Source organism: Cryptotermes secundus, unplaced genomic scaffold (assembly GCF_002891405.2).
Source record: "Cryptotermes secundus unplaced genomic scaffold, Csec_1.0 scaffold235, whole genome shotgun sequence".
Classification (NCBI taxonomy): domain Eukaryota; kingdom Metazoa; phylum Arthropoda; class Insecta; order Blattodea; family Kalotermitidae; genus Cryptotermes; species Cryptotermes secundus.
In genome coordinates this window covers 858,200-880,278 of record NW_019723301.1, presented here as the reverse complement: position 1 = coordinate 880,278, position 22,079 = coordinate 858,200, and the positions used below count along the sequence as shown (strand labels likewise).

The following is a 22,079-nucleotide window of genomic DNA, read 5'->3' as shown; positions in this document are numbered from 1 at the left end:
TCAAGAGTTCAAGGTTTTTAAGCGTCAATTAAAGGATTACTTGTTGTGCAAAGCTTTTTATTCCCTTCAAGAATATTTTTACAAGAATTAGCGCAATAATAGAATAAAGATACTTGGGTAATTTATTTTAGCTATTGCATGTAATTTATAGTTTAGCTTTTGTTGCCTAATTATACTCATCCACTGTTTTATCATATTTAAAGGACTTATTATGTTATTTTTCTATGGTTTTTTATACTATTAGTCATTTGATGTGATGTTTTTAATCTTATATATTTTTTTTTTATAAAAAACTGACTTGTCCAATTGTACATAATGTAACAGTTATGGATGTTAAATCAATCAATCAATCAATCAATATCATATGACAACTAAAACACAGAAATGCGTTACTTTAGAATCTGAATATTATGATTTAAATTTGAAGTTGCTTTCTTCAGAACTTCTTTTGTCTCCATGTCACAGTATCTGATGTAACTTTAAATTACATGCTTGGTCTGGCCCCACTGTACTCTCCTTTGAGATACCACACTTTGCCATTGAGAAGTCATGTTGTACAGGTTATGGAGCTGACTAAGACACAGAAAGTAAACATTATGTCATGCTTAGTGGCTGCAAATGTAATCATGAATGTACTTGGCTTCACTGAGTTACAGACGAAATGTCACCACCTGGAATGAATTCCCCCAATCTTCTTGTTTTAACTAAGATGGTTTCACTACACCAATTTTATCATTCTTAAAAATTAAGGTGGCTGCCCTGTGTTTCTGCCCCCACCATTACTTAATAATACAATTTAAATTCACAGTAAACCAGATGTCATATGCTCCTGAAAGAACAGAACTAGAGGGCAGAGGTAGAGATGTGATACAAGATCTGCAAACAAAGTTTGTTCCACCGTTAACATCCTACTATATGATTAGGCAGAAGAAAAGAACAACAAATGCAGATGAAGTACATATGTTGGAGACATATAAGGTAAGTTCAGCAAAGTATGGTATATGACTTTAATATATTCACTGAACCATCAGTTTAGAAACTAAGTAATATGCAACAAAACTTAACAGGAATGCTGGGAATTTTATAATTTAAAATCTTGATTAGACCAAAATATCAGTAATCCACTCAAAAAGAAATCAGACTCAATCAGTATTTCTTCTTAAAGTTCAAATATAAAAAGAGAATTATAACACTTATAAAATTGTTTAAAGCACAGGTGTAATTATTACAACCTGCTTTAACATTTGAGACTCTCCAGTTTTCCCACAGAGTGTATTTCTCGGTTTTGTATGATTCTCACAAGAACAGCAATTACTGCCCTGAACAGCCTTAACCAGATGTCTTCATAATGGAGATGTGGTGTGTTTTCTATGACACAGGAACTGAATTTTTAACTTCATGCCTCTGAGGATTAACTACAAAAATTATTCCTATTCCATCATGTATATTCTGTGAAGACAAAAGACTAACATGCATATTTTCGAGGTGTGCTTGGTAGAAAAATGTATTTATCAGACAACAACAAACAAATTTTGCAACAATTAAAATGTTGCTACAATGGCTATTCAGAAAGTAATGTCCAGTGAGGTGTTAACAAAACAAGCAATGAGAGAAAAAGTGTTATTATGTACACAAAGTATGTCCATACTTAAGCTACTTCTCAATTTAGTCATTGCCAGAACTGAGGCACTTGTGACATTGAGGAATACGTTTTTTTTTTCATGCCTGTGTCAAAGAAGTCTGCCACCTGTGAGTTCAGCCACGTTTTGACACCTTCCATTAACTCCTCATTATTTTCAAGTACTGTCATCCCAGCCAGTTCTTCAGGTAGATAAAGAGGTGGTAGTTGCTACAAGTGAGATCAGGGTCATAAAGAGGGTCGTCAAACAATTCTCAGTTGAAATGCTCCAGCAGTGCTCGAGTGTGAGTATCTGTATGTGGATGCACATTGTCATGGAGAAGCACTACACCATATGTCAGCATTCCATGCCTTTTGTTCTGAATGATGGGCCATATGCAGTTTTTTAATGCACCTCTGACATTATTATGATCTCTTGTTGCATAAATTCCACCATCAGCCCTCATTTACTCTCATCAGCTTTCTGGCAGATGTGTGTTTAAATTTTTTCGGCTTATTTGGTGAATGTGTGTGCATCAACTGCTTTGACTGCCCTTTGATTTCAACATTCACAAATAAAACCCAGGTTTCATCACCTGTTACTGTACTATGCGACTGAGAAATCCATTGACTTCTTTGTGGTACCACTTTAAGCTGAAGCCATTCTCTGCATTCTGTGTGCAGTCGTGAGCATTTTTGGAACCCATTTTGTGTAAAATTTGTGATAGCCTACCCTTTGTGTGATAATCCTATACAGAAGAGTGTGTACAATTTGTGGAAATTCATACAAAAGTTCTGAAATTATGTGCTGTCTTTCACAAATTTCTGGTCAACACTTTGAACAATGTCATCACTCATTCCATATTGCTGGCTGACCACTTCACTCTTCATCATGAACATTTGTTCCCCGATTTTTGAACATTCTACACCATTGTATTACAGTTCCTTCACTCATTACATTTGGGCCATAAACTGCACATAACTGATGATGTTTTTCTGCAGCACTCATTTTTTTAACGTGAAGAAAGAGTATAACAGCATGAATTTCACAGCTGATAGGATTATCAATCACAGGAAACACCATAACTCACTCTGCAAAGACAAGAACAAACACCAGGTGACCAGTTATATGATGGTTTACAAGGCAATGAGTCATGTGACATTACCTTGCATGTGGGAGTTCTCCCCTACTCCTACATTAGTTGCCTAAATTAAACGAATATTACCTTCCGAATGGCCCTTGGGTTTGCCGTTCAGTGCACTGAAACATTTCCTGCATGTAACCAATGATATAACACTTTTTATAACATAAAACATAAATAACTGATAAAGAGACACTCTTGTATATTAGTTTTGAGGTTCACACAGTGGTGACTTCTGGGATGTAATGCCATTTAATCTGGTATGAGTTCACTGATGTTTTGGAAAGCACTACTGTCTCCAGACCCTGAAGATATAGGTAGTGCAATCTTCTGAAACAATGATGGACTTCTACTGAACTGCATGGTGTTACATCCCAGATACTCTATACTCTACTGCCTGAAATACACATGTCAGGTAATAATATCACTTGTAGCAATACTTTTGTTCTTCTGAACACCAATTCCTGAGGACCAGGAAAGCAGATAACAACATTTTATTAATCACATATATATTGAAGTAGAAATAAATATATTGCTGTAATATCAGTTTTAAAGATATCATATCCTTACATATTTCATCCTTAGATGCAATATGTAATAAGCCCATGCTAATGTTCCATTTAGTCGTTTTAATCCCTAGTAATGTAACAAGCAACCTCATAATTTGGGGTGTGCAAGACACAAGTTCCAACATAGATGCTTTGAATGATGGTGGACATGTTATTTCAGCTACTGCCAACACTCTTCATATAAAAATTTACAAAAGTGCAAAATTAAGAAGAATCAAATTTTGAGTAATAAAGAAAAAATATCACATCAACATTCTGAAATATTGGGAAAGAACTTGGAGAGATGGGAAGAACAAACACACTGTCTTCAACAAACCCACTTCCAAAGGAGGGCTAGAGATTGAAAGAATAACAATCATTGTACTGTCGCCCTTTAAAGCACACTTATTGTTCTGTCTACCACCAATAAGTTCAGAGGATAATATAAATTTTAGAGGAATGGATTATGTGGATGAGAGCTACAGTAGATTAGGAGTATGTCTTGAGTATTAGTAGTACTGAATCCAAAGATTTTGTTAATGCAGTTAGCTAATCATATAAGTAACTTTGTGTGTAGTATGGCAGCTGTATGCCTCCTAATAAAAATGTGTGTACAGGAAATCAACCAGGACTACCAGATGCCTATGCCATATGAAGCAGAATACTATGACCGAGTGGCAGCCAATTATCCTGATGAAACATCTGATGCAAATTATGAAATGGATGATACTCATTACAGGTGAAATAAATGAATCAGCAGAATAATTTAAGTTTTGCTTCATGAGCAGTTTATCTCAGTATGTGGTCAATTAAATTCTCAGCTTTGTCACTGGGCATCCACACAGCAGTCATTATTTTAACATTTTGTGTGATTTAATATAAACCCAGACACATATAAGGGTAATGGATACAAATCCATCCCTCATAAATGAAGCTTTCAAGATACAAACATTTTGTTTCTTGTATGCATAGTTTGTGTATTGATCAATCCAATAATAAAATGTTGATTAGAACTGCTGCTTAATGTCTTCTAGCCATGAGGACACTGACAAGAGTGCTGTCTCCAATGATCCTGTTGTGGTGAAACGCCACTACTTCCCATGGGAGGATGTTGATGATTATTACCACCCATCAAGAGAAAGAGAAGAAAGACAATATGAAAACTATGGTTTGGGGCAAGAAGCTTGGCTTGCACCTCAGGACAGTGCTCCAGGAGAAAAACTAGATTTCCACTCTTTCTGGAAGGGTGAATGGGACTATCATACAATCAGACTTGCTCAAGGTGAGAAATTATAATGCTACACTAGCACAAGATTTTTATTTCTTTCTCTTCTTGCATGCATTTTTACATATCAGGACTAATAGTCAACCTCCATTTGCAATGTTCCTTTATATACTGTGTATAAAGCAACTTTGAGATTGCAGCATCATCACCTAGTGACATAAATGATTAGGCCATCATTAGAAACTTACTGGTATCTCATTTCAACATACACTGGCAATCAGAACCATCCTGCCAGAGAGCACATTGAACACACAAAACTTGTCTTCCGTGGTGTCAATTCAAGATATGACATACCCTCAAAGATGTTTTAGACATTTATATTTTCAGATGATGGAAACTTGTTTCTTTCTTCACAAGATATCAATTGACTTCACAAAAAACTGGCAAATGAAAACATGACTCACAAGTGATTAAATTCCAACACACTTATTTTGTAAAGAGTTAAATGTTAATTAATAATTTTATATCCAGATAGTCTTGAAATGAAATAAAATGTACGTTTTTATTTCATATTTATTTTTAGTATGATGAAAATCTTACTATAAACAGAAGCTACCAGCATGGATAATACATAAAACATGCAATTCAGAATTTAATGTGAACTTCATTTACTCTTTTATAAATGTGTATGTATTATGTGTATAAATAATCTCTTACTGTTACTTATGGTTGGTACCCTACCATTTATCTCTCTTTACATTCAGTATTTATTAGAGTTCATAAATAATCTTTGTCTGTATGTTAATGATTACAGCAAAGGCGATGTCAAGTTATATGGATCTCAATGCAGACCCATGCCATGATTTCTATCAGTATGCATGTGGTAACTGGGGGATAGAAAATCCCATTCCAAATGATGAAACTGCATATGATACATTTGAAATTCTACGTGAAAACCTGGATGCTGTGCTAAAAAAGCTTCTGGAGGAGCAACCAACCAACAAATATCATGCTTTATCATCTAAAATTTGGCGAAATGATGCCATCACTAAGGCAAAGTATCTCTTCCAGTCCTGCATGAACTATGGTGAGACTCTACAGTAATTTTAATCTAATCCTCAAAGTTGTCCAAATTTCCAACACAGGTAGGCTATACATAATAGCTTGAAAATTTTCTGAAACATGAAGCATATCTCAAATTCGTGGAATTAAAACAGCAGTGGCCATACATAAATTGTGTACTATATAAATCACTTGTGAGTACCTGCCAAACAGACCAGAGACACAGAAAGGAAAAGCACCCAAACCAATTCTGTATAGATTATAGGAATGTAAGTTGACTGATAATCTGATATTATTTATCCAGTAATTTTATGTGTTGGCTAGAAACAACAATTTTTTCTCTTCTCCACAGCATCTAGACTAGTTCTGGGCCCAAACCCATCTCCTATTCAAAGGTTGCAATGGCCTCTTTACCTGGGAGTGTGACACTCACCTCTCACCATCTAATGCCGAGGTCAAGAATGGTGAAACTATCACTCCACTCCCCAACACATCTTCATGGTGTGGTGCTTAATTAATTAAGCACTTTACCTTTTCTTATCTCATTGAACTATGATCATGATTTCATCCTGTTTTATTTTTTTATTCCTTTTAACATTTCCTGTCCGCCAAAAATAGTCAGTATATGCTTACCTGGTTATGGTGGAATGAGCATCATTCTGTAGCACTATCTTCATTGGTTGCAACCTGTTGCATGTTCCGGATATATTGTCACGTGTTGGGTAGGTCACACAACAAATAAACTTGGATATAGCGAATTTACCGTATTTACGCATGTATAGGCCGCACATTTTTTGCCAAAAATTCAAGAGGAAAACTGGGGTGCGGCTTATATTCGAAATATTCGAAATCACACTTCATTTAAAAAAATTATATTCATAATTAGTAATACAGGGTGTTCTACTCCTGAAATAATATTCCAAGAAAATTATTTTTTCTATAATTTCTGTCTGAAAATTGTGCTGCGGCCTATACACGCACGCGGCCTATACATGCGTAAATACGGTATTCCACTCGCTCTTACATTTACACAATTTACAATCTCCAAATAACTGCCATAGGCAGTATTACAATTACTTCTCCTGCTTCCATTCACTCTGGCGAATGTTAGACTTCAACTGCACTCGGCAACTTCATGATCCACACTGTGTCACTCCTGATCTCACACTATGGTCACATACTGCTCAGCTGGCTTTTTATACCGTTCCCTGTTGCCTCATGTTACCAGCGGTGTCCCCTTGTTACATCACATTGGGAAGTGCTGTTATGTCACCGTGGAGGAGGGGGACAGAGTGTTGACTGGCCTGTTACCGTAGCAGCGGCAGTTGCTCCAATGATGTTACGTCGCCACTGGAAGGGGGGGTGTCCTGCATAGTGCAAATACATCTATATATATATGAAATTAAGTTAACTGTCAACACAACAAATATGCTCACTTTTTAATATTCTTCAATTCAAGTTTTTATTCCTTTTTCGGTAACATAAGACCATCATCAGGCAGTTATACATAGAAACATGTATGGTTATTGGACTACCGATATGGATCCATACCAGTGCAATGTGTTGTATTATATACTAACATAAAATTTGCCTTAAGTTGATGTTAAGAATTAAAGTAGAAGATACAAAATAAGATAAAATACATGATATACCATATGACTTGTGGTATTTTTTATATTAAACTTACCTACTTTTGCAAAAAAAGGATAATCATGTACACGGCATAAACAGCAACTGCAGTAAGATCTGCAACATATGACAAAATTTTACCATATACAAGGAGAAAATAATGACTTACTGTTCCTCCCCTTGATTAGCTTTGTCAGCAAGTATATTGTGTGTGATTTTATGAGTAGCGAGAGATACAAAATTGCATTTGGAAAATCTGTGCACCTATAATAAGGATAAGTTAGTTTTACTAGTCCATGAAATGCTGAGATATGAGGCAAGATCCAATTGTGTGTTTACTAGATATCCTGGAGCAAAGAGCAGAACAGCCATTATTGAATCTGCTTGACCAACTCGGTGGCTGGCCAATGCTAAAGCCTGATTGGGACAGTTCACAGTTTGATTGGGTGCTACTCATGGCACAGTTAAAGCTCTTCGGTAATGATGTCCTTATCTCAGAGTGGGTTGGACCAGACATCAAGAATTCTGATGAGTATGTAATTCAGGTATGTTTGAAATTCATACTGCCACAATCTCTACTAACTCACTTGGTCCTCAGTTAAATGCTTTTTTCTCCAAGGCTTCAAACAGTATTATTTAAATTACTATAGTACTAAGACTACCTGAATATTTCCAGAAAGTCAGAGTTGTAGGTAGCTGTTTGACTTTGCATCGTTCCTATGTGTCAGGCTTAATAACAGGATAGCTCAGTCAGTAAAGTGACTGGCCCTACAGTGGATCACTAGGGCTCAATCCCCAGCAGGAGCAGGGATAAAGCAACTACAATGTGACCACTCACCCTCAATTAATGCTGAGGTTAGCAATGTATGGAGCCTTACATTCAACCCTCCAATTCACTTTCATGACACAGAGATAACTTCAGCCTCTTTCTAAACCACATTTGTTTAACAGATAAGCATGAGTATATACTTATCTGTAAAGTATATGTGTGTAGAATTTTGAAAATACAGTAAATTGGTTGGTGAGAAATATCAAGATATATATGACATCATTAAAAGAGTATTGTCACAATACTCGAATGTTATAATCAGTACCATAAATTGAAATATTTCTGATCTGAGGAACAGTACTGCCTTCTAGGATGTAACTCCATGTAGTCTGGCAGAAGTCCACACACTTTTCAGAGGAATGTACTGCCTTCATTTTAAGGATTTGATACTTGCTAGGCTTAGTCTTTGGCCCCGAAGGCAGAGGCATTCCTCCAGAATTTCAGGTAGCTACTACCAGACTTCATGGCTTTAAATACAAGAATATAGTACTCTTGATGGTCATTGCTGCGAGAACCTTAAATCAAGCAATCTGATATGACATTTTTCATCATAATCACATTTTTAAGTGAATCATTATAACACATTGTGTTATAACACTGCGAAGTGTATGGAAATTTTTAAAAGTAGAGAAGTGGCTGCATCTTACCATCAGCATCTGATAAACAGAGTGAAATCAGAAAGCAGAAAGCTTGCAGCTTGTTGAATCTACAGCTATTAGCAGAATGTATTTTCTCCCCTTGTCAAAGTAACGCCTTCTATTTTAAATGAAACATTGTGATACTTAAAATATGTATGCTATTTTATTCCCGTTTCAGTTTGATCAGACCAGCCTTGGGTTGCCTACAAAGGACTACTTCCTGCAGCCATCCAATAAGATGTACCTGGAAGCTTATAAGAATTACCTTATCAAGATTTCAACATTACTAGGGGCTCCTTTAGATGATGCAAGCCAACAAGCTGAAGCCCTAATTAATTTTGAGACTAGGCTTGCCAAAGTAAGTCACTATGAATATACTTTTTATTTTTTGAAATCTCAGAAATCTGAGAAAATTCAGCATCAAACAATGTACATTTGCTGGGCAGCACATGAGGCATGCTACAGTTCTGATCAAGATATTACAATGTTACAGATTACTTCAGCGCCAGATGAGCGTCAGAATTTGAGTGAGTTGTACCAAAGGATGAGTGTTGGAGAGCTAAGGCAACTTGTTCCTCAAATAGACTGGGTTCAGTATCTCAGTTTGGTGTTGGCTCATCGTGTTAGCATCTCAGAACCAGTTGTTGTCTTTGCACTGAAGTACATCCAGGACCTTGTTACTCTTCTTGGTAAAACACCATCAAGGTGAGTAAAACAAGCATTTTTGTCACTCTAGCTATGTCATACTTGTGAATATTTGTAATTATTCTAAAATACATTACTCTTGAAAATAAAATAAAACAAAAGGGAAATTACATTAAGGTCATATTACACATGAGACGAAAAAGGAAAGAACACATTAACTGAACAAGAATCTTACAGGAACAACTATGAATTGCAATATTATCTACATGATGAACTATTTTATAAGAAAATATTTGACAGTGTTTTCAATGAGCTCTGTTTGGATAAATGTTCCTTAATTTCAAATTTATTTACTTGAAATTGTCTTGCCATTTATTCTGTTCATCTTGACACTCAGAATTATGTACAAGTCAGCTAAGAACAGAATGGACACTTAACCAACAAAAATTCAGTCACAATGAAATCAAGAATAGGAAGAGCCATGCTTACAATGTTCAAAAGTGAAATAAATCTTCTATTATATTTCGCATATATTTGGGAGATGCTTAGTTTAAATCTCAGCTGGGACAGGCTATCCTGACTTAAGTTCTTTGTGATTTTCCCCCGTCTCTCCAGGCAAAAGATAATATTGTCATGTGTGTGAGTGGCTCTACATGCGGTGTTGATTGGTAATTGGATATTGACCACTTACAGGTAGTAACTACAAGTATCTATAGCGCTATCATTAATTCACACATTCTGCAATTTACTACATCATGCACTGTCTTCTCAGTCTGTTGTCTTCACCAGTCCTTGTATGGTAACAGCTTCCAACAGCGAACATTCCCCTTACTCTAGGTTCCTGAACTATCCCTGTACCTCAGCTACCATTTTGTAACAGCAAAGGCTCATAAGGACTGAACTTCAGCAGTCCTCTTAACTAACTCACTCCACTCCATTCCATTCAAATCAACTGAACTCCACTGACTGTCCTGTTTATAACATTTAGGCATGGACCATACAGAAAACGTTCTTCCTCTGTTGCTGTATCAATTGTTGCATGTGCAGCCATTGGTGCAGACCATACAGAAAATTCTGCTTCCCAGTTAGTCCATTGGTGTGTGTTAAGAATCTGTCACCTAGCAATAGGTATTGTTTACAGAGTCATTATTTAACAATGGATCTACATGCTACAATATTTTCATTGGGCCACAACCACTTCCTTCCAAATCCTTTTAACTAATTACAAACCAATCTGCCTACCAGGTGACACTGTATAGTCTGAGATACTGTCAGTGTTGTAAAATGAACCACAAAACAAATACATTTCTCAGAAACATCTGACTGCAAAGGAGTACTCGTATATGCATAACATACAATACTTATCCTGTTGAAATGTCTGAAACATTTTTTAGTTTGTAGGATTTGAGGTTCTCACAGCAGTGGTTATGAAGAGTGCTATCTTATGGGAAGTAATATTGTGTAGTTGTTGAAAGTCAACTGTCATTTCAAAGGAATATATTGCCTCCATCTTTAGGGTTGAGTAAGCCAAGCATGAAAGCAGGTGGCAGCCTCCTTCAAAACGTTGGTTTACTTTCAGTGAACTACATGGCATTATATCTCAAAAGACAGTGCTCTTCATTTTTTAATTTGGTGAATATTTGACATGATAAATGTATGACACGTCGATGTATTCAAATGAAATGCCAGTCCTAGTTGACAATTCAAATTCATACATATTTTTTTATTTTCTCAAGAAGCCCCAGGGTTTCAAATACATGACAGCTACATGGAACTTATTATACTATAACTACACAAGAATGACATGTCTTATATCATGTATAATGATCCATGGACACAAAATAAATGAAATGGACAAAAAGGTGATCTGATAGATGACATCCATGTAAGCACACATTATAACCACATGGTGTTCTTTCTTTTGTGTGTGATCTTGTGCACATATGTGTACGCGCACGCCACACCCACTTCACTGTTGCTTGCCAACCCTGCACAATTTCCAAATTAGCAGACAGCTGAATAAGAGATTCATTGATAATAAGAATTACTTTACTTAGTATTACAGAATTAATAAATTTTGAACATTGATAAATAAAAAATGAATGTGCATTCTTTACTAAAGCATTTCCTTGTGAATAAACTGCCTTTCATATAAGGCCTATTTTTCTCCCCAGTTGTGCAGCCTCTAATTTGGATTTTGATAACCTACCTACACATAGCCCACAAAAAGCTACGTATAGTTTGCCTGTGACTGAATATCAGCCTATTACAATGTAGTGATATAATGGTATGATACCTGACAGTTACTGAAAATTGCAGTGCCACAGGAAACTGATACCCACTTAAAATGAAAGGAAATTTATTATCATTTTTGGTTAACAATTAATGCACAATATAACAGATAAAGATGCTTCATTACTCATTACATGAAATCTATAACAGGAAATATATTTATATAGTCACATAATTTACACAAAACTACTAATGGCTTTTTGTGTGTTGTGTCACGTGCAGTTTTGACTGACAATTGATACGAGTGATACGAGTGTTCCTTGTTTTACTAACATACAATTTACAAATTCTAAATACAATGAAGTGTGTTAATTTGTATCTATTTTTCATTTAACGAAATCAATTTTCAGTACAACAAACAATTTATATTCATAAGATTTTCTTGCAAAGGCACAGAAATACATACACAGCATTTGAGGAGGCAGGGACCTATAACAAATGTTACAGACAGATGTTTCTCTCTGTGCATTGCACTGCATTTATCCTAACTGTTGCACAAACATTCAGTTTCTAGTGCACACCTTATTCCCTGTGTAGTTGGTGGACCTTCCAGTAAATTAATGTCATTTATTGTTTCTGCAACCACACCAACATTTAGTCTATATTTATTTTCTATCCATGAAGAGGAGTGATTGAGAGGCTTCATTGGCACAATAATGGAGCTACAATGTTGCAAGCTTTCATAAAATTCCTTGTAGCTACTGCTGTAAATTTAATAATTTCTGTCTTTTGCACTAATCTGTATGATAGTATGTCAATTATGGACATTCAGAATACTTTATTTCAGGACAGTAGCAAACTATTTGCTATGGAGATTTGTCAGGCACCGAGTAAGTAACTTGGATGACCGTTTCCGAGAAGCGAAGCAGCAGTTTTATTATATCTTGTTTGGAAGAGAACAGGCGCCACCACGGTGGAAGGACTGCATTTCTGAGGTGAACGACTACTTTGATATGGCACTGGGGGCCATGTTTGTAAACAAATATTTTGATGAGAAAAGCAAGAGTGATGTAAGTAATTTTGTACATTCCAATATGAAATAAATGTTATCTTTGTTGTCTAGTGATAATATTTATGCTTGTTATAAAGAACCCAGGTTTTGCACACATACAGAATGATCACTGCTCTATGAAATTTTATATTTTTCTTATATTTGATTTTTAATATCTCTACATATCATTCCATACTGGAACCAAATCTTGTTAAGTTTAATTTCCATATCCTTACATTGAATACAGAATGCATAACATCCAAGGAAAATTGGATATAAAATGGATGGACCTCATTCTTTAAACCCATAATGTCTGCATGTTCAGGTCAACTATCAGGAACATCAAGATGTCATTTCTTTCAGACTGTTGAGATGACAAAAGAAATTATGCAAAGCTTCCTAGAATTGCTCAGTGAAACAGACTGGCTTGATGAAGAAACTAAGGACATGGCTGCCCAAAAACTGAATGCAATGACGCTCCGGATTGGATATCCTGATTTCATTCTTAATCGACAACTCTTAAATGAACGATACAAGGATGTGAGTAATTATATGTATAAGAAAATATCTGAAATAAGTGTATTAAGAATGAATTCCTGATGATACGTGTGTGTGTGTGTGTGTTCACACATGCATATAGTAAGACTTAACACATTGCTGTGACCCTCAAATTAATTGCCTTGACACTCTCAAATACATAGATTTACCAAGTGTATTGGTTACTATGATGAGCACAAATGGATAGTCCTATAAGCTTATATGAGAAGGAAAAATAACGTTAAAACAAACAGGGATTACACAAAGTATTCTACTGAACCACAACAATAGTGACATGAAGTGAATTAAGACACAAAATGATCAGTTCTTAACCTGCACTAATTTGACAAGAAAACAACCCCAAGGATGTTAATTGGATCATGAATCTGAAAATTGAGTGTGGTACACAATTCATCATACTTACTTACTTACTTACTTACTTATGGAGCTGAGCCCTTCTTGAGAAGCCAAATCTGCAGCTACTCAAGAATTTCCCGGCATTTTATGGAACCTGAAGGTTCATTACCATGTTCACAAGAGCCCTCTACTGGTCCCTATCCTTAGCCAGATCATTCCAATCCATACCATCCCATCCTATCTCTCTAAGATCCATTTTAATTTTGTCCACCCACCTACGCCTTGGTCTTCCCAGTGGTCTCTTTCCTTTTGGCTTTCCCACCAATATCCTATGTCCATTCCTCGTATCCCCCATTCGTGCTACATGATCTGCCCACCTCATCGTCCTTGACTTGATCATTCTAATTATACTTGGAGAAGAGTACAAGTTATGAAGCTCCTCATTATGCAGTTTTCTCCAACCTCCTGTCACTTCATCCCGTTTCGGTCCAAATATTCTCCTCAATACCCTGTTCTCAAACACCCTCAGTCTATGTTCCTCCCTTAAAGTCAGAGACCAAGTTTCACACCCATACAGAACCACAGGCAAAATTATAGTTTTGTATATTCTAATTTTTATGTTTTTGGACAGCAGATGAAAAGGTTCTGGACTGAATGGCAGCAAGCATTACCTGAGTTCAATCTCCTCTTAATTTCCTCCTTAATCAGGTTTTGATTTGTTATCGTCGTTCCCAAGTGTTTGAACTCTGCCATATTTTCGAAGAATCTGTTGGCTATCTCTTTGTCATAAGTTTGCCCTGCATTCTGGTGATGAGACAGCAACATGTACTTAGTTTTCTGTGTGTTTACTTCTAGAGCAACCTGCTTACTTGCATCAATTAAAGTTTGTATGTTCCCCTTTATGGTATCTACATTATAACCCAGTAGATTCACATCATCAGCACAGACCAACACCTGATGTGTCCCATTTAATTTTAGTCCCACCTGGTTTTCCTGGACCTTCCTAATGGCATATTCTAAAGTAAAGTTGAAAAGGAGTGGCGATAAAGCATCTCCTTGTCTTAGACCATTCTGGATAGAGACAATTCATCATAAGCGCCAAATATTAAGGTTACTTATAATCTGTCTGACGTGATTCATTAGTGATAATTTTATAAATTTAGAATACCCTGAAACACAGGCATGAAAGGTATTAATGGTTAATTTGATATCATAATAGTAATATGTTACAGTATATAAATGCACTGCATACCCTGTACATCAAGACATGTTTTAATACTTTAACATAAATTTTAACATAACAGTACCAGTGTCATTAGGACATAATTGTAATACACTGTTATATATGGAGCAAATACAAAAGCACTGGCTAAAGCAAAACTGAGGATCCATAAGTATCAAAATATAGTTGTTTGTCATTGTTAGAGTGACCGCCTCTGTGGTCTAGTGGTCTAAGTTTCTGGCTACAGATCCAGAGGTCCAGGTTCGATTCCCGGCGCTACTAGATTTTCTGAGAAGTAGTGGGTCTGGAACAGGGTCCACTCAGCTTCGTGAGGATAATTGAGGTGCTATTTCAAGGAAATAGTGACTCTGGTCTAGAAAACCGAAATTAACGGCCATGGGGATTCGCTGCGCTGACCACATGACACCCTCTATCCGATAAAGTTGACACTAACTTCGCCGACAAGCGGCGGTCGCTCGGTCGGTATAGTTCACTTGCGGACTAAAACCACGGAGTTTGTTTTTTGTTGTTGTCATCATTATAGTATGGTATTAATGAAAATATAATAATAGCTCACTGAAGAATACTTTTACTAACCTGTCAACTAATGGTATGAGAATATTAATTAAAGATTATGCTGAGTCTGTGGTTCTGTGAATAGCTGTCACTCTGTAGTATGGTGAAAGCCCAACATTTCTGAGGAATCTTGTCTCTGTCTTCAAGGCCGACAAGTAATTCAAGCAAGAAACCAGTAGAAATAGGTGATTCAGCTTGTCATCTACTTCTGCTGGGTTCTTGCTTGATTTACTCTTCAACCCTAAAGACAGGAGTGATTTGTTCATGCAAAACATCAGGCTTTTTCCAAACTATATGGTGCTACAACACAGCAGACCATATGCATCTCAATTAAAAATTAATTTCGATTTCCTTTCCTTCAATATATTTTAGTACAATAAATAAGCAGGGGGATATATAATTTTGCTATGTTCTGTCACACCTGTATTATGTACTGAAAAAATGCATTTATAAGTCTCTCTTCTTAGTTTTTCTGCTTCTTTGTTGTCTGAAATAAATTATGTCTTTCCCTGTGACAGTAAAAGGTACTCATTTTTGTAATCATATTTGTCAGGTGGTGATTCGACCAGACCAGTATTTTGAAAACACGCTCAACATCCTTCAGCACCTGACAAGGGAAGAACAAGATCGCTTAGGCACTCCTGTTAACAAATCCCTATGGGACACAGCGCCAGCAGTTGTCAATGCTTATTATAGTCGAAATAAGAATCAGATAAGTAAGTATATATCATTTCACTTCAGTAAGTAATTAAACTTAACTAATAATCCAACATGTTCAAAAAAATTGTCATATTTGTTCATAGAAGAACAAATAATTTCCTATGAACACTTTCAGCATTTAGTTGTACCAAGAGAATGAAAAATTCTAAAAATATGACTAAATGCATATGAAATTTGAGGTTTTCATGCAAGTGAAGATGCATATTATGGTCTTCTGGGTTATGCATGGTCTAGTCTGGTAGGTGGTACATGTTTATCTGTTTCAGAGAAACATACTGCCACCAACTTCAGGTAGAAGCCTTCTATCAGACTACATAGTGTTATTGCCCCAGAAGACAACAATATGAAAATCTATTTCTTGGCCATAGTACTGAACTGAGAATTTTAAAGGTGTGTTTTATATTCAGTGTTCCCAGCAGGAATTTTGCAGCCTCCATTTTACCATCGCTTTTTCCCACGTAGCCTTAATTATGGAGGCATTGGTGTTGTGATTGGGCATGAAATAACACATGGATTTGATGACAAAGGCCGGTTGTTCGATAAGGATGGGAATTTGCATCAGTGGTGGCATGAAGAAGCTATAGAAGAATTTCATGATCGTGCTCAGTGCCTAATTGGTAAGTTCAATGATTTGCATTTCATCATCTGATATACTGCAAATGTAGACAATGACATGAATAAATCAAGTCTTTTAAATGAAGAATGTAAATAGTATCTTAAATATTTCGGTAATTTATCAAATATTATTTGAATCTTTTTGTAAGTTTTGAGGTTTTCACGGCGATGACAATGAAGAAAGTTGTCTTCTGGGTTTAGGCACCATGTATTCTTCGTTTTGGAAGAATACACGGTGCCTAAACCCAGAAGACAACTTTCTTCATTATTTGAATCGCTCATAATTTTGGCATCTTCTTTATATCATCCTGCACATTATTTTGAAATGTAAATTCTTTAAGTGTCCGAAGAATCGATTTTCCGAATAGTTGTTAGAACTGTGATGTGTTTAGTATCTTTAAGTCATAGAAGTTGTCCATATGTAGTTTGAAATAAATCTGTGTTATCTTATTCTATTAGGAAATGTCCTGAGAAGACTAAGTGATGTATTCTTTGCCTGATTACTCAGCAAAAGTCATTGGTCATTCACTGTTGTCAAGAAAATAAGACATCAAATAAAAGCTTAAAACTAAATTTTATCTCAAAAGTATACTAGTGGCATTTCCTCCACAACATATACCATAGTCATACTGCATAATCAGGCCTTCCTCAAACAGGTAGTGTCACTTCCTATGTTACAGGTTAATGATTATATACCTGTAACTTAATCAGAGACTCAACTGTACAAGTGAGGTGCAATCCTTTGATGTCAGACTGGCACTCAAGTAGAAGATCACTCAAAAGGCACATCCTGTAACTTATATCCCAACAAAGTATTGATTCACCTCAAATACTCCCCAACATTAATACTACACTGCAATGAAATTGTGGTTTTATTTACAGATCAGTACAGCCATTACACAGTGAGGGAGGTAGCAATGCATGTCGATGGTATCAGCACTGAGGGAGAAAATATAGCTGACAATGGTGGCATAAAGGAAGCTTTCAGGGTGAGAACCATCTAATAATAAATGTTTAAACAGATCCTAAGATCCAGAATAAATCATGCCTAGTATAGAGAATTAATAATGACATCTGTCTCTTTGAAAGAATTCCACAGTCAGGTTAAAGTCAAAATGAAAATAGAATGACAGACTGTATTAGTCACATCATGTTTTGACCTATTTCACAGACATCATTGTCATCATCATCATCAGCCGAGGGGCATATTTAAGTAATAGAGTTTTCAACCTATTGATCCATTTGTCGGTTCCTATTATTGAACCTCACACAAAATTTGACTTTATTATTATTATTATTATTATTATTATTATAGATGCATACTAATATTTCTCAGGACCATGTGCCTCCATCCTCAGAATCAGAGTTGAGTGTTGTGAGGATGTGGTCAAGGCCATGGTAGGGAGACAGGAGGTGGAGCCTCGTATGGACAAATAAGAATGGCTCTTATTAGAGACTACAATAATTCCTTCGCTGGAGGGGAATGGAACTGTGAGCTTAGCCTGGGTCAATAGAAACTGTAAACAAGAAATATGAGGAAGAACAACTCTTATTAGGGACCAGGGTAGTTTTGCCACAGGAAGGACATGGGATGTGAAAAAACTACTTTTTCCGGGCCAAGATTCAGGGCAAAATTAGACAAAGATAGCTAAAAGATCCTCCAAAAATGTGGCAAAGATCAGATACTGGGGAATGACAGTAACAGATCAAACTTTGATTCAGGAGGAAATTAAGAGGAGATTGCATTCAGGTAATGCTTGCTACCATTCAATCCAGAATCTTTTGTCTTCCCATCTGCTATCTAAAAACGTACAAATTAGAATATACAAGACTATTATTTTGCCTGTGGCTCCATATGGGTGTAAAACTTTGTCTCTGACATTAAGGGGAGAACACAGACTGAGGGTGTTTGAGAACAGGGTGTTGAGAAGAATATTTGGACTGAAAAGAGATGAAGTAACAGCAGGTTGGAGAAAAGTGCATAATGAGGAGCTTCATAACTTGTACCCTTCACCAAGTATAATTAGAATGACCAAGTCAAGGAGAATTAGATTGGCAGGTCATGTAGCAAGGATGGGGGAGAAGCGAAATGCATATAGGATATTGGTGAGTAAACCAGAAGGAAAGTGACCACTATGCAGACCAAGATGTAGGTGGGTAGATATTAAAATGGATAGGATAGGGTGGTATGAACTGGATTGCTCTAGCTTAGGACAGGGACCAGTGGAGGGCTCTTGTGAATATGGTAATGGACCTTTGTTAAGTTCTTCAGTAGCTGCACAACTGGAAGCTTCTCATGAAGCTTCTCCATGAAGTTAGTTAGTTAACCATAATTAAGTTGAGTGGGATTAAATGTGTGTCAAATGGCTGTAAGAAAAGTATACAATAATAAGAAAAGGTTTTTGATTTGTTTGTGTGTGTGTTGGTGCATGCATGCAACACTGCATTCATCTTAATATCAGATTGTAATTATATTGTTTTTCTTTATGTTTAGGCTTATCAGAGATGGTTGGATGAAAATGGAGATTTTAATGAGACACTTCCAGGTATAAATGCAACAGGAGATCAATTATTTTTCCTGAACTTCGCTCAAATTTGGTGTGGTGCAATGAGGCCTGAAGCCACACGTAATAAACTTCAGACAGGTGTCCACTCGCCTGGGAAGTTCAGGTTTGTGCAGATCTGTCCCTTTGAACTAAGGTTTTCAGTGCTTGGAATCTTTATTTGAGAGACTAACTGTAAATATTTATATTTTCAATGAATGTGCCAAAACTACACACTAGAATCTTCTTTGTACATAACAATAAGGAAAATATTCTTCTAAATTATGCTTCATTGCATATCATTTCCATTGAATTCAGAATGTCAGTTGGCAACAATTACAGGATATGATGGCATAACTGTCAAATGTGTTCCTAACCCTTTCTTCCCAGAAAATGAAACTGATTACATCTGTATTCATTTTTACAGGATATTTTCAGTTAAAAATTTGTGTGTGATAATATTTTAAAATATTCAGTACTTGACTACAACTCACATAACTGATTACTTGACATTTGTGTCACCATTAATTATAACTGAATTCTGACCAGCTATCCTGTGAATACCTGGCATGCAACAGTCTTTCAGTTTGCTAGAAAATGCATCTATGCATCTGAACATATATTAAATTTAAAATGCAGTCTGTTTGAAGGTTCTGAAAAATGTGACTTCTCATTACAAAGATAGATATTTAGCTACTAGTAAAACTGAAGATTCTTAGAATCAATGTTTTTTCAACTGCTAGGCATATTATCTATATTAGTAATTCCAAAATTATGAAGATTTTTCCTAAGGTGTGTGGTAGAATGTAAATTAAAATAATTTTACTAATGCAGAATTACATTACTCTTATATCATAAATTACAAGTGTTCCTCTTAATATCTTGTAGCTAAATTTGTTAAGAAAATATTGTAGGGTCACAGTGTTTATTATTTCATACTATTTGCTCTCTGTGATGTTTTTCAAGTATGTAACCGGAGATATAAAAGGTACAGATATTGGTAGAAACCATCTGTTTAATTCCAGAGTGATCTTTTTAACACAGATGTTTCCAGTACTTTAATTATAATTCTCAACAGCTGCACATGTAGGAAGAATTCCTGGTTCTGCCTTGTCATAATTCCTCATAACATGTTGATTATTTTCTGTGCTTTTCTATTGATTCATAGTGTCTACCTAGATCTAATAATCCAGTTCCACCCCTAAATGTAATAATGATACCAGGAATATGCTCTTCCAGTTACCATGGCAAAGTGACTGCAGACCAGTGGCAAATATATTTTGAACTATGTCCTAATTTTATGGGCAAGTAAATGTTAGCATTTTTTGTGAAGATCTGAATGTAACCACCATGCAAATAAGAGGTTGACTGTAATTTCTAATTTCAATGATTTTAGGGTGATTGGAACCTTATCCAACTCTGAAGATTTTGCATCTGTTTTCAACTGCAAACTTGGCACGCCCATGAACCCCATCAAGAAATGCTCTGTATGGTGATTAGGCTTCTGGGATTACAGCTATATAAGAAGACCCTTTGTGATTTACTTTATTAATATTAATACCTACGTCTGATCATCATTGAAGCAGTGTTGACTTAAATGTTAAGTCTATATTTTCAGTAAACCATCCATGTAAACATTTGGGCACTGGACTTGGGGTGGTGAAAGTTGCTCGACTCAGTTCTTGCCATGTAGAGGCATCCAGCACAAGGATTCCTACCTCCCTTTCAATTCCTCTGCCCCACACCAATGCTGACAACACAACTCCATCATCCTCCTCCTGGTACAAGAGCATACAAGAATTATAAACACACATTTTATATGAAGAAAATCTTATACCTAGAAACATGTAATTTGTAGTGGAATTACTATAAGGAGGTACTGACTCACCTTTGGATCTGGTGAGGGTACAAAAATTGGTTCACTGGGATATACATTTTCTTCACACCAGGTCATCTTTGTGCGAGTTTTGATGTCCACCTTTATCAGCTGAAATAATGTATATCTTATTTCACTATTGTAAATTATTTTCTATAAATTAATGAATGTCTACAGTTTCCGATATATTTCGGTTGAATATTTAGAAGTGTTCCATCTTTATGAGCTATAATTTATATTTAACACATTGAAAATGACCCTACTTTTAAGTTAATATTTGTAATCCTGTGAAGAGTAACATGGATATCAGCATATTGTTACTACACAGATCAGACTCTTAGATATTGGTGACAGTAGGAAGTCTACAGCCTCTCACTATCATTTGCTGATGGAAACAGCTGACCTCCCCCTCCTCCCACACCACTGGCTCCAGCTGGATCCATAATCGATTTCCAGCCAAGGTTTCAGTTCCTTAGAGAAGAGCCTCCTCAACTGGCCTGCCCATTTCCTCTTACTGACAGTCAGGTTTATTCACCCCTGTCAAGAGATTTCTTGTAGTCTTGCCTCAACACAGCATAGTCTGTATAACTGGACTACAATGCCAAAGAGCTTTGATCATCAAACAATGACACCAAACTGTGGAATATATTCATCTTCCATTAAGGAGAAGAAGTGTAATAACATGAACCAATCTGGTTGTAATTTAAAACAAATATTGTACACTGCTTTATAAAGAGACTTCTTGTAATAATTTTTAGATGTTTTCACAAATTAATGTACATCTTAGTATTAGTTAAAAGATATAATATTTACATCTGTGACATGGTAATAGTAGTTTCCACGTGTGTTGATAATATCCTTCTGAAGAGGGTCGTTTTGACCAAAACATGTAAAGGATGAAAAATTAAAGAAACACAACTTTTATCAATCACACTGGACGGTGGTTAAAAATCTTATATAAAATTGCCAAGTAAGCTTCTGGATTCTTTCTATGAAGAGGAGGGCAAGTGATGA

General features: G+C 36.0%; 2 protein-coding genes across 11 annotated transcripts in view; one reads left to right on the top strand and one right to left on the bottom strand.

Annotated features, from left to right (window-relative positions):
- Window positions 1-20,699, top strand: part of LOC111861715 (neprilysin-4) — a 41,114-nt gene extending 20,415 nt beyond the window's left edge. For all 5 annotated transcript variants that reach the window (XM_023846509.2, XM_023846508.2, XM_023846511.2 and 2 more), the window contains 14 exons: window positions 809-978; window positions 3,926-4,047; window positions 4,343-4,590; window positions 5,348-5,620; window positions 7,567-7,769; window positions 8,870-9,049; window positions 9,185-9,396; window positions 12,416-12,638; window positions 12,983-13,159; window positions 15,865-16,027; window positions 16,439-16,648; window positions 17,529-17,635; window positions 19,141-19,316; window positions 20,586-20,699. In XM_023846509.2, the coding sequence (XP_023702277.1) occupies window positions 809-978; window positions 3,926-4,047; window positions 4,343-4,590; window positions 5,348-5,620; window positions 7,567-7,769; window positions 8,870-9,049; window positions 9,185-9,396; window positions 12,416-12,638; window positions 12,983-13,159; window positions 15,865-16,027; window positions 16,439-16,648; window positions 17,529-17,635; window positions 19,141-19,316; window positions 20,586-20,685 (2,564 nt within the window). In that variant the 3' untranslated portion in view covers window positions 20,686-20,699. The remainder of the gene's footprint in view (window positions 1-808; window positions 979-3,925; window positions 4,048-4,342; window positions 4,591-5,347; window positions 5,621-7,566; window positions 7,770-8,869; window positions 9,050-9,184; window positions 9,397-12,415; window positions 12,639-12,982; window positions 13,160-15,864; window positions 16,028-16,438; window positions 16,649-17,528; window positions 17,636-19,140; window positions 19,317-20,585) is intronic.
- The window catches only part of LOC111861717 (carotenoid isomerooxygenase), a 111,512-nt gene continuing 96,053 nt past the window's right edge, over window positions 6,621-22,079 (bottom strand). For 4 of the 6 annotated variants that reach the window (XM_023846513.2, XM_033750428.1, XM_033750426.1 and 1 more), the window contains 2 exons: window positions 21,078-21,176; window positions 20,745-20,967 (listed from right to left, as the gene is read on the bottom strand). In XM_023846513.2, coding sequence (XP_023702281.1) covers window positions 20,764-20,967; window positions 21,078-21,176 — 303 coding nt within the window. In that variant the 3' untranslated portion in view covers window positions 20,745-20,763. Of the gene's footprint in view, window positions 6,963-7,282; window positions 7,342-18,911; window positions 19,014-20,744; window positions 20,968-21,077; window positions 21,177-22,079 lie in introns of those variants that run through there. The other 2 variants (XR_004512715.1, XM_033750427.1) reach the window with 2 other exon arrangements.